Source organism: Heliangelus exortis, chromosome 7, assembly GCF_036169615.1.
Source record: "Heliangelus exortis chromosome 7, bHelExo1.hap1, whole genome shotgun sequence".
In the NCBI taxonomy this organism is placed as follows: domain Eukaryota; kingdom Metazoa; phylum Chordata; class Aves; order Apodiformes; family Trochilidae; genus Heliangelus; species Heliangelus exortis.
Window position 1 is genome coordinate 14861705 of NC_092428.1, and position 11756 is coordinate 14873460.

General features: G+C 49.0%; 1 protein-coding gene across 1 annotated transcript; it reads right to left on the minus strand.

Moving 5' to 3' along the window:
- Positions 1–556: 556 nt before the first annotated feature.
- LOC139798093 (microsomal triglyceride transfer protein-like) lies at positions 557–11228 on the minus strand. The gene is made up of 18 exons (XM_071748178.1): positions 11219–11228; positions 10448–10629; positions 10133–10276; positions 9569–9676; positions 8824–8940; positions 7908–8047; positions 7485–7638; positions 6716–6873; positions 5973–6138; positions 5420–5527; positions 5090–5302; positions 4773–4987; positions 4109–4206; positions 2944–3065; positions 2278–2505; positions 1858–1982; positions 1390–1560; positions 557–1103 (listed from the first exon to the last, which is right to left on the minus strand). The coding sequence occupies exons 1-18, from the start codon at positions 11226–11228 to the stop codon at positions 959–961; spliced, it is 2604 nt and encodes an 867-aa protein (XP_071604279.1). The 3' UTR covers positions 557–958.
- Positions 11229–11756: the final 528 nt, after the last annotated feature.

Here is an 11756-nt window from a genome sequence, read left to right on the forward strand (position 1 = left end):
CTGTCAGAGTAGTTGTTTCTCTCCTTCCAGAGACATTTGCTACATGCAGGGAGTCCTGATAATCTTCAGTCACCTTTCTAGTCTCCTCTTTGCAAACACTAAAATGTTGGTGCTCTTGTGATTCTTTATGACCTTGGATGATTCTTGCAGCCCTCACTGTCTTGGAGAGGAAAATAAGCAGAAAAATTCAAGACCAGGAAGAAGCTGCTGAGAATAAGCATCATGAGAACTGCAATAGGAAGATCTAATGCCTTGGAGACACCAATGTCTCTTTCCTTTTTCCTTCACCCAGTCCCTGCTCAGCTTCCTCCACTTCCTTCCAGTCTTCCTCAGCAACCACCGGGTCTCAAGCTTCTTTCTCCATGTTTTTCAGTTCCATCTTCAATACAAATCTCCCTATTTTGAAATAGGGATTCAGGCTGCTGGTCCACGATCTTTGATGATGTCTTGCCGTTTATTCCACTCTTCACTGCTCTGTTCTAACTTGGCCTTCAATTATGCAGTTTTTTTGAAAGTTGTCTAGGTTCCATTCCTCTGCTTTGCTCCTCTTTTGTTTGTTTGTTTGCTCTGAGTGTGAATCTGACCCCACAGAAATCCAAACTGTTCACCTCCCTGGCTTCAGCTTTGCCAGCTCATGTGGCATCACTCATGTTCCTGGCAGCAGAGTGGGAATTTCCCCCAGGCCCAAGAAGATGGCATCAAGTTGTGAGGGACCTGAGTTGCCTTTGTATGCAAATCAATGCAGACACCTTTGATTTAATGGGGAAAGAACAGACAATAATTTGCAACAAGTTATGCATCATTTTATCTTCCTTCCCCAAGGATTATTCTGGCATGAATGTCTCTGGCTGTATTAAAAAAGAATAAATTTTCTCTTCAAAAGATGGTTGTGAAGGAGTTGGGAAGGACCCTTGGCAGCTCCCAAGGGGCAGGCAGTTGTCCAGTCTCCCTGGTTTCCCTATTTTCCCACTGTCAGCAGGAGGCTGCAGACTTTGGAGTTGGCCTGGTGCAAGGCAAACTCCCTGCCAGGCACGGTGCCTTTCCTGCCTCTGCGAGCAGTGCTGCTCTGGCTCCCAGCAGACTTGGAAACTGTGAAGATTTCTCTGTAGGGCAAGGCAACAACAAACTGGTCAAGGAGACTGGTGGTGGTGGACCACATCCTCCTCCCAGAACATCATATTCACCTTCGAGGCTTCTCCTGATGGTCTAAGCATGACACTTTCATGCCCATCACCATGAACTTGTGGTGTCCTTCACCCCCTCTTTACTGGTTTTGATCCACCATGATCAATAACTGTATAACCATTAACTCCCTCCCTTCCCCAAGAATTTCTCCTTTATCTCAAGCCTGTCATGTTGTTTTTACAGTATCTGGCTGTCCAGATTTACCTGTATGGAATCTGCTCTTCTTTCAGCTGCAGGCACATGAGCACTGGACTGCCAGAAAATCTCAGCATGGTGTCAAAGTGGACTGAGGTCTCCATCTCCATCTGACTTCTGATGGTGGCTTGGAGGAAAGGAGCATCTAGTTCTGCCTGGAAGTCAATGGTGAGGCTTCCCCTGTGAGACAGAAGCACTTAGATCTGGTCTCCAAGCAATGGCCTTGTGCTGACACCATGCCCTGGCACCAAACAACCCCATAAGCATCTTAATTTTAGGTCTGGTGGTGGAAAAGGAATATATAACTAATTCCCACGAACCCCCTACCCAATGTGTTCATCAGGAGGGGCTGGACCCAGTGGGAGAAGAGCAGGGGGCTGTGGAAAGCCAGGCTAAGGTGGAGCTTATCTCATGCTGAGTGCTGAGCCCCCCAGGTACACCACATCCTCATAGCCAAGCAGTTTCCTACCCACTGACCTTGCATTGATGCTGGTTTTCAAGTCCTGCTCCCAAATGTTCACATCCATATTGGCTGAAATGTCAAGCCCCAGCCCACCTTGGAGTTTGATGACCACTTGGAGGCCAGACTGTAGAGGGATGACCTGGGAGATGAAGAAAGTAGAACTTGCCATGACCAGACACTGCTACTGGACAAGTGGCTCATCCTGGCCTCATTGTGGCTGCTGGGACTGTCTATCCCAACCCCACTGCTGGGCTTGTGTGGAAGGAATTTGAGTCACCTGTGTCCCATGGCAAGGCCCCCATTCCATTGTTTTACCAACCCCAAGAGTCCTCTGGCAATGCCACCTCAGTCTTAGACTGTGAGTAACACACTTAAAATGCACTGGGATTCATTTGGATTTGGCATGGCAGCATGCCAGTCCCCCCATCCCATACCTGATGATGATCCATCAGCAGGAGGTTCCCTTTGACCATGCTTGTGGGTTCTCCACTACTTAACAGGACCTTGGCCATTAAGTCTGTATATCCCTGGAAGAAGATGATGGGCCTCAACTGAACATCAAAGAAGATGGCAGACATCCCAGCCATGAGCTCTGGCTCCTCTTTGCCTTCCAAGACGTTTTCTCCCAGCATTGACTCCATTCCTTGGGCTTCAAGAGTGACCTAAAACACAATGTGAAGACATGTAAGCTGCAGGGACCGAACCTGGGGAGTTTATTTCATGCCTTGCAACACTATTTAAGTTGCTATGCTTGTTCAACACTTGGACAGGCTCCCTTTGGAGCAGGAGGACAGTGGTGGAGAGAGCTAGATGGGGCATCCAAGTTATTCCTGATCACTGTGTGGCAGTGGTGTCACAACCCATGGGTTTTTTTTGGGTGGGGGCAGGAGTTTCTTTCTGCAGAGCAGGTCTGTCTGGCTTCACATTAGTGATGGAGGGGGATGAATTAAGAGCTGTGTCCACTTATGTGTTTCGGATATGAGGCACACTGAGTGGGGAGGTGAGGTCACACATAGCCAGGAGGCTTAGAGGGGACATGTTGGGTTGGTACTGCCACCTCCTCCATCTACATTCCCCCAACTGCCCTCCTGGCAACCCACCTGAGCTGTGTGAAGCCATCGGCCATGGCTGAGCAGGGAGAAGTCAGAGACACTCTTCCTCAGGAAGCCCCCCTCCAAAAACAGCAGGTCCAGCCCAAAAGTGGAGGTTAGGTCCTGGGTGACTGAAAGGCAAAGAGATGCCTGTCAGCATCCCCTGGCATGTCTCTTTTTCTCAAGGAGCCACTTGAGTGGTGGTGAACCATGAATGACTCAAGAGCAGCAGGGGATGAAGGGTGACAGGAAAAATCAGCTTCTGTGTTTTGTGCAAGGTTGAGATCCCAGCAAGCCTGTGCCTGGTGCCACCACGTAAGTGCTCAGCAGGACAGGGAGGTTTCTTAAAAGAGCTTGTCCAGCCTGGTTGCAAGAACATGGAGGCCACTGGACACAGCCCAAAGCAGGATCCTGAGAGCTCCTTGGTAACTTGTGGCTCCTTAGTTTGTTATACCCCAACCAGGACATTCAAGGTCAGGTTGGACAGGAGTCTGAGCAATGTGATCTGGTTGAAGATGTCCCTGCTCACTGCAGGAGGGTTGGACTAGGTGGCCTTTAAAGGTCCCTTCCAACCCAAACACCTCCTGTAGTGCTGTCCCACCTATGGTCAAGGTGGCTGACCTGCACAGATCAGGTGTTAGCCATTAAATATCTGATAAAGATAAATGCTTCAGAGGCCAGACTTTGAAGAGGGACAGAAACCAGAGCCAAGGGGTGAAGATTTAAGGTGATATTTAGCAAGCTTTTTGTTGTCACAGTCTCTCTGAAGTCTGAGGAGTTTTATCAAAGGATAAGAATTCTCCTCTTTGAAGAGCTTATTAAGAATCTCTAAGGAACAGAGCTTGACATCTGGACTTATTGGGAAAAAGCACAGAAGCTCCCAGTTACAATCTACCACTGATTTCATCTCCACCTGAAGGTCCTCTTTCAAATTAGCAGGATGTGGGAGAAGTGTGTGGCCCAGCCCTCCTGCTGTAGGGGTGTTGGAGAAAGGTGCATATATATCTCAGGTGATGGCAACCACCCACAGCTGGGACACATGCTCAGAAACCTCACACCCAGATTTTGTTGCATTTCTCTAAATCTGATGTCCCTTCTGAAAGCCACTTTTCCCTTCCAGCACCTCCTTAGACATTCACGGGGACCATGGGATCAGTGTCCTCCCTTGTGTCACCTGTCAGAGGTCCTGAGAAAGAGGAGGAGATGCCAGCTTTTGAGAAGAAGTTGTAATTATTTATCCGTGGGTCTCTCAAGATGTCTTTCATTATTTTCCTGGAAAGCAAGAGGGAAAGGGTATGTCAGCACTGGGAGGGAAAATGCCAGTGGTCACTACAGAAATCTGTGCAAAGGAGGAAATACAAATTTCCAAACTGTTTCTCTCAGTTGCCCCAAGAAGAGTGAGCAACAAAAGGAAAGAAGCAGATGTGGGTTACCCTGAAATTTTCCTCTGGTTTGTTAGGATAAACCAGCCTGATGTTGTTCTGCAGCTTTTGTTTAGCTCTGAAAAAAATTCCTCTTGTGCCGATGGGAAGATTAACTCAGTTACATGTTGTGTGCTGCCCTGCAAACCAGAGCTTTGGCTCCAAGGTCTCTGCCAAAGCCAGGAGCCTGGGTCATATTCCAACAGGGCAGGATGAGGAGGGACACTGGGATTTGGCTGGTTGGGCATCATCTGCATTACCAGCCCTGCTGTTTTCTTCCTCCTGCAGCTGGGACTTCCAACGCCGGCTCTAATAAGTGGTTCCAGCACCCTTTAAAGGCATGCTGGGTCAAAAGCCACAGCTGGAGTGGGGAGGAGGAGAGAAAAAGCAATATGTGACTTTCCCCTCCAGTCATACCTTGCCGGATGGTGGTCGACACGCAGACTGGTCTGGATCTTTAGCAGCAGAAATGTTGCCATTTCCATCTCCAGCTCATTGGAGGCCAGCAGGATGTTGATGATGTCCATGGGCAAAGGATCATTATCAAGGAGGATTTCCACAGCAGCCAGGCGACAGGTTTTCTCGTAACTCTTCCTATTCTGGTGGAAAATCCTCCTCATAGCTTGTTTCACCTGATGCAGGAGGGCAATTAAAATGGTGGCTGCAATTGCAGCCTGCTGGCTAGGCTTTGGATGGGAAGGGAGGAACCAAACCTTGGCAGCTTCATTTCCTACCTTGCTGGAGATGTGCTGAGTGGAGAATCGTTTCAGGGCAGAGATGGCTGCAGTGGAAATGGTGGGGGGACCCTCTTCAGCATGGTCCAGGAGGGTGGGGATGGTTTCGGGGAGCACTGCATTCCCCAGGGCCAGCAGGTAAATGACCACTTCAGACTCCTCCTGGGCATTCTTTAGCCCTCCAAGTATGGTTTCCACTCCGTGCACCACCTCCTGCTCAGGTTTGTAGAAGGGAAGAAGAATGAGGAGAGGGATGGGAAATATTTTGGGCACCCACAAAGGAGATGGGGTTCCAAAGAATCCAAACATGAGGGTTTGAAGAGGACCCACCTGCAACTTGCACAGCTTCTGCTGGCACAGCTTGCCCACCAGAGAGCCCACAGCAACTATCCCTGTCTCCCAGATCTCAGGGGCCAGCTGCTTTCCATCCAGCTTGTCCTGGGCACCAGGAAAGGAGCAACAGGGGAAAAAAAAAAAAAAAAAAAGGGGGGGTGGGGGAAGAGAAATGCAAATAGGTTTTATTTATTATCTCAAAAAGGTAAGGAAAAACTAGTTCTTACCTGCTTTGGAGGCAATGTATGGTTTAATTGGATAAAATGCTATTTTTTCACAGTGGCTTTTAATTAAGCATTTGTTAGCTGTAATGCATTGATATAAAGCACCTTTTGCTGAGTACTTTTGCTCTGAGGAGCATCTACTCCCATTGCCAGTGTCCCATTACAAGCACAGATAATAATCCTGTAAGATGGAAAATACATTTCTGCAGAAACATATTTTCCTTTTTTTTCAGGAAAACATACTTGCTGTTCCCTCCTGGCTGAAACAAGGGAAAGATCCATCCTGGACTCAGGGCTTTCAAGGAGTAAGAAGAACGTCTACTTACTAACACCAGGCGGAGAAGTTCTCCTGAAGGCCTGGGAGAGAAAGCTGCTGCATAAAGAAATTTTTCCATCAGGAATTTGGGCTCTTTGCTGAAATCCAGGAAGTCTGAGAGAGCTGCCAACGATGCCACCGACTGTGCAGCCACTGCTGCTTCCACAACAAAGGGACTGGAGAGGAGAAGGTTGTCAGTGCCATGACTTTTTAGAGCTGGAGAAGAAAGAAGGCTGCCCTGTGCAGCAGCTCTTCATCCCTGTTTCTGTTTTCCTTTTTTACATCTTGCTTTAACTCTCAGATAGCTTCAGATTAAATAGCACCTAGAAGGTTGGGTTGAGCTCTGAACTCATCCCTTCAATGTGTTCCACCGCAGAGAGGAACATGGCCCCAGTGCTCACACTGACAAGGGATGGATGCTACAGCCATGGGTGGATGGTCTGTAAATAACAACCCTCCAATGATATCTGACAGAAGGCCTTGCTGGATGGTTTGTTGTGTTCTGAAGGCCAGAGGTTGGGGGAAAAAAAAAAAAAAAAAAAAGCCATGAAGTGTTTGTACAGAATAGGCATTAAGAAAAAGCAGAGTAGATTTGCACTAGTTGAGACAACTGCCTGGAACAGGTATGGTGTATGGACCAGCACCACAGAACCCTAGTTGCCCAGGCCAGGAATGACCCTATATGTCCCTATATGACAGGGCTCTGCATGCATAGCAAGCCAGTTTTGGCAAGACAGCTTCAGGGGTTCTCACATTATCTCCTTGGGTGCTTTCCTCAGCAGCTCCAGAACATGACTCTTCTTTGCTCTGCGCAGCATCTGGATGAACCTCTGGAACTGCCACGTGGTTGCTGCCTTTGAGACATCTGCTTTGATTCTTGGGCTGTTGAAAGCTTTCAGGTAGGCTCTCAGCTGCAAAGATGGGGTTTGTTAGGTGGGAATTAACCTCTTTTACCCCAATTATCATGGGATAATGTTTATATTTGGGAAATATTTAGGAATGGGAGCGATCCACAGGGCTCATGTGATTGACTGCAGGCATCTACTGCAGCCTCCCACCCCCCAAGGGACTTGTGCCTGGAAGTTGTTGCAATTCCAGATTTCCCAGGTGAAAAGCTGGAAGAATTCAAGGAGGAAGAAATAACCCCTCATTTCTCCTTGCCAGCCTGACCTGCAGTGGAAATACTTCCTGACCTCAGGCCTGTGGTGATCTTAACCCCACTGTGTGTGCTTGCTGAGCACCAGGTCACTTCCTTTCCATCATGGAAACACAGTTGTGTCTGGAAAGGAGAGGAATGGAGGCAGAGAGGTCCTTCTACCATGGGTAGCAAAATTAGGCAGTATTTAGGAGTGGCAACAGATTAGATTGCTGCTCTACAGCTCCTCCAGGGCCTTATCCTGCCTCAACAGCTGTAACCAGCCCCTCCAAATGCACCACCTTGGATTAGCTTGAATCCTGCAGCCTTCTCCTGCCCACCCAGGTACCCAGATGGTGAGTTTTGGGGGTAAGTAACATCACTGACCGATGGGCAGTGGGTGCAGACTCTCCTGAAGGGCAGGCTGGCCATGCTCAGGGGATGGTGTCGTCCCTTCATGCCAGCCAGAGCATCCTCCAGGCTTTGTCCAGCCACCTCTGTCAGGCTGGGCACCAGAGGAGACACTAGCTGGAGCTGCTGCCTGTGGAGCAAGAAGAAGCCATCAGGTAGCACTTAGCTGTCTACACCCTCCCTGGCCCAAAGCCTGGTTGGATTCAGGAAGGTTTGCAGAAGCAGGGGGAAGCTGTCACAAGGTGTCTGGTATTCTCCCCATGCCATGCCTGGCAGCTAGACCCTGTCTCTCTCACTGCCTGCACCAGGCTGTGCCAGCAGGATAGCAGCCAACACTTAAGCTCCATGAGATCCATGCTCATCCCACGCTGAGCTGCCTGAGCTGGGGACATCACTCACCTGGAACTGATTTTGACACCGGTGGTGGCCCTTAGGGCTAGAGCCAGCATGTGGCTTTCCTCTGCTAGCACTGACTGGAGGAAGTTGTCTTGCACTATGTACTGGCTTCTGCTGGTGGGCTGCCACTCGACTCCAAAGATCTTGAAAACAGGAAAAGAAAGGAGAAAATAACCCCCAACTTTTTTCCTCATCTTCTCTCTCCAGATTTTCTTCCTCTGTATTAGCAGCAACAGCACTTCCCTGCCCACAAAGTCATCCACTTCTCTTGCAAAAGGCAGGCAAGGAATATCCAGGAGAGCCCAGCTGCTGGAGCAGGTAGCACCAGGTGAGCACGGCACGGGCAGGCTCCCCGCAGTGGCTGCTGTGGGGACACCAGGCGGACTGTGTCTCTCATCGCCAGGTTGTGTCACCCTGGCTCAGCTTTCCACAGCTGGAAAGAGCCAGCAGAGGGAGCAGAGGATGCTGAGCCATGTGTGAGGTGGTGGTTTGCCGCAGCAAATGGCATTAGCAATAGCAATAATGTAACTTTTTCTTAATAGAGGTTTTTAACCATGCAAATACAGGAGAGGTCCAGAGAGCTGCCTCAATCTGATGAGTCTGAGAGCCAGAAAACATTTCTGTACCTCCACCTTCCCCAGCAGGATTAGCTGACAGGTCAGAAGTGATGACAAGGCTGGGGATGGGTTGAACCAGGATGTATTTTCTGCTCCTACCCACCTGGAAACCATATGCTCCCTCCTGAGGGATGCTGGTGCATCCCTTTTTGGGTATGGGTCTAAGTCCCACCCCAGGCTGGTGCAGAAGGATGGAGCCAGTTGGGAGCAGGACTCAAAGCCCTCCTGCTGGAAGATTGTGGGGAGAGCCCTGATATACTTGACAAAAGTTGAGCCCACCACAGGGAGGGCAAAGGACTTGCCTTGTTTACAGAGGTGAATCCGGGCTCTGGCTTTGTGCAGCTGAGGAGATCTTTTGTCTTTGTGATGGACTGGTTGGACACAGTGTATGTGACCTGGCAGCTCCCAGAGACATCCTCCTGAAACACAAGTGGGGTTCAGGGTAAGAGTGACTGGCCAGTGAACAAGCCCAGATAAAATGATCTGTATACAGAGCAGCCACAAAGGACAAATTAATAAGTAGAAAAATAATCAAAAAGATAAATTATAATCCAAAAGATAAAATTATTATCAAAAATAATCAAAAAGTTGCTTTTGAGGGCATGATAAGCTCCAAGTTCACCTGGGCAGGAAATTTGTTTTGCGAAGTCAGGCCAACACCATCATCTTTGTGTCTGCATATTGGGTTTTGGGGTTATTTACAGGTCACTCCAACATCAGTTGAACTCAGGGGGGAGTTGTCTCCCTCCCATTTGCTGTCTGGATGGGCAAAAGAAATCCCACTGGGCAGAAAGAGTTTTTTCTCTATTTTTCCAACTGTCCAGGGGAAGATGGTGGCTTTGTAAGAGTGCCTATCCCTGAAAATAATCTACAAAGTATTTTATTTTAAACCTTCTGTAATTGCAATAGTCATCTTCACTCACAGCTCAAGGTCAGCTAGATTAGCAAAGCCCATGAGGTTTCTCCTGAATTTTGGCTGTGCTCTGGGGCTGCTGCAACACAGTTCCTTCTTTTCAGGCAGGATTTGTCCCTGTCTCTGGCACCTACCTCCACAGTGGTGCCAGCATGGAGCTGGAGCTGGAGCAGACTGAGGATGCCTCTCTTCACATTTGAGATCAGAATGCTTTCTGCTTCATTCCCATAGAAGGCTTTGACCTGGGGAGGCAAGAGGTGGTGTCACTGCAGGGATGCTACTGGGGTCCCTGCTTGAGAGGTGTCTCCCCTGCAACCGAAGCAATGTCCTGTAGATACCTGAATATTTTTTCAAAAGGAGGACCCTACACCTCAACAGCTTTGTGGCTGCATACCCACAAATTTTCACCTTCTTTTTCTCTGACTGGTTTTGCCAAACCTTAGAGAGGAAGGTCAGACAGGAACTTGTGTTCCACAGTTAGGACCTTTCAACACAAGAGACTGAAGCTTCTTTGGAGGATGGGGCTGCATCTAGGGTCACACTGGGCATTGCATTTGCCACCCTGTCCCATTCCTTGTGATCTGTTATGAAAGCAGAGGTGGGGCAGGAATTTGTACAGGCTTTGTAGCTGGGAAAATTTGGGATACAAGCAGAAATGCTCTTTGTAGGGAAGGAGCAAGCCCAGATGTCCAGCTGACCTTTCCACTGTTCCAGGAGATGAACACTGGCTGCTGGAGCTCTGCCTGTGCCTCCTGGCTCAGCACAATCTCTGCAGGGGGACCTCCAGACCCATCCTGCCTCTTCTGCTCTTCTGGCTCCTGTTGGGCTTTCAGGTCAGAGATCTATGACAGTAGAAGAAAACAGTGACCAAGGACATCAGCTCTAAGCCCATTATACATTTCACATGCAGGAGATGGTCTTTTGGTCACAGAATTAACTTTTCTGGTGGCTTGGGCTGCAAAGGGAAGGAGGTGAGGAGTCCCCAGCTGCCGTGACTTTACCACCTCAGGTACCTGCATCTGGAGCAACTCTTCCCCATTTCGGTCCTTCCAGAGCTGGCGCAGCTGGACCAAGGCCTCAGCCTGCAGCCAGGCTCCCTGCAGGGATGGCAGGGACACATGGTCCAGCTGGATGTCCAAGGAATAGCGGTACTGATACAGGGTTCCTGGCTGGAAAGAAAGTCGCTGCAAGTCCCCTGAGGAAAGATGCACGTGTTGAAGGTCTGTGGTTACACATCTCAGTCCTGCTGTCCCCTTTGTGCTAGGGCAAAATCAAGCTGATGCAGCAGCTTTAGCTTAAAACTCTTTGGTTTAATCTTATTTATCTAGAATTATTTGGATTCTCTTCTCTTGTTCATATAAAAATATGACTGTAGGGGGGAGGGTCACTTTTGCCATGACATAATCACTCTAATCTGTTTTCTTAAGCCATTTGAAACTGTTCTGTCAATCTGACACATTTGCTGGGCTTCTGAAATGTTTTATAGTTTTGCTCCTTGTTGTTACAGCAACAAATGAAAGGAATCAGCTGAAATCCAGCTCCCTTCCCAGGGCTTTCCTCCATGATGCTGATTGAAAAGTTTATATTTCTGCACTGCATGCAGTTTAAAAAGCTTCAGCTCTCTGATTTTCCTTACAACCAGACCAAATTTCCCTGCCCTGGGAGATGGTCTGACTGGGATGCCCCAGGAGGCTCTTTGTGTGCTGGGATGAGCATCCCACCTCTCAGGACCTCTGGGCACCGTTGCCGTGTCCCCAGCCCCGATGCAGCCCGAAGTCTCTTACCTTTTGTCATGCTTGGGAAGGAAAAGCAAAGCAGGCAAATGTATCCCGAAACTGCCTGGAGATTCATGGTGGGCTGTGGGAGCTGGGGAAGGAAGGGGGTGGGAGAGGGACTCCACAACAAAAGTGGGCAAGATTTGCAGCGTCAGGCGATGGGGCCCAATCTGCTCCCTCTTCCCCGCCTTACGCACTGGAGGAAAAGCAAATAATTAAACTTCTGCACCAACCCCCAGCAGCCAGGGAGGGTTTGAAAATCAGCTGAGGATTTGCCAAAGAGCAGCGGGTGAGGGGTGAAAAGCTGCAGAAAACACAGAGCTGGGGTTGGGGGGCAGGGGAGGAAATTGCCGTTTTACCTTGATATAGGGGAGTGCGATGCTCTGAAAGCTTCTCTGTCCCTTGGGGAGCCACCTCTTCCCACAAGAAGGGAAAGGGGAAGAAATAGTTGTTTTTACAAGAAAAGAGTCTGAAGGGAGAAGGGGGAAACGTGATTTTTCCATCCTTTTAGTTTAGAGACTGGGATCTGCAGCCCAGAGGCTCAAGT

What these genes read in the sequence shown, in the direction of transcription:
- LOC139798093 (XM_071748178.1), bottom strand. An exon ending in AGAAGCTGTGCAAGTTGCAG is followed by an intron (nt 5,303 to 5,419) that starts GTGGGTCCTCTT and finishes AAACCTGAGCAG; the next exon opens with GAGGTGGTGCACGGAGTGGA. An exon ending in TGCTGATGGATCATCATCAG is followed by an intron (nt 1,983 to 2,277) that starts GTATGGGATGGG and finishes TTCATCTCCCAG; the next exon opens with GTCATCCCTCTACAGTCTGG.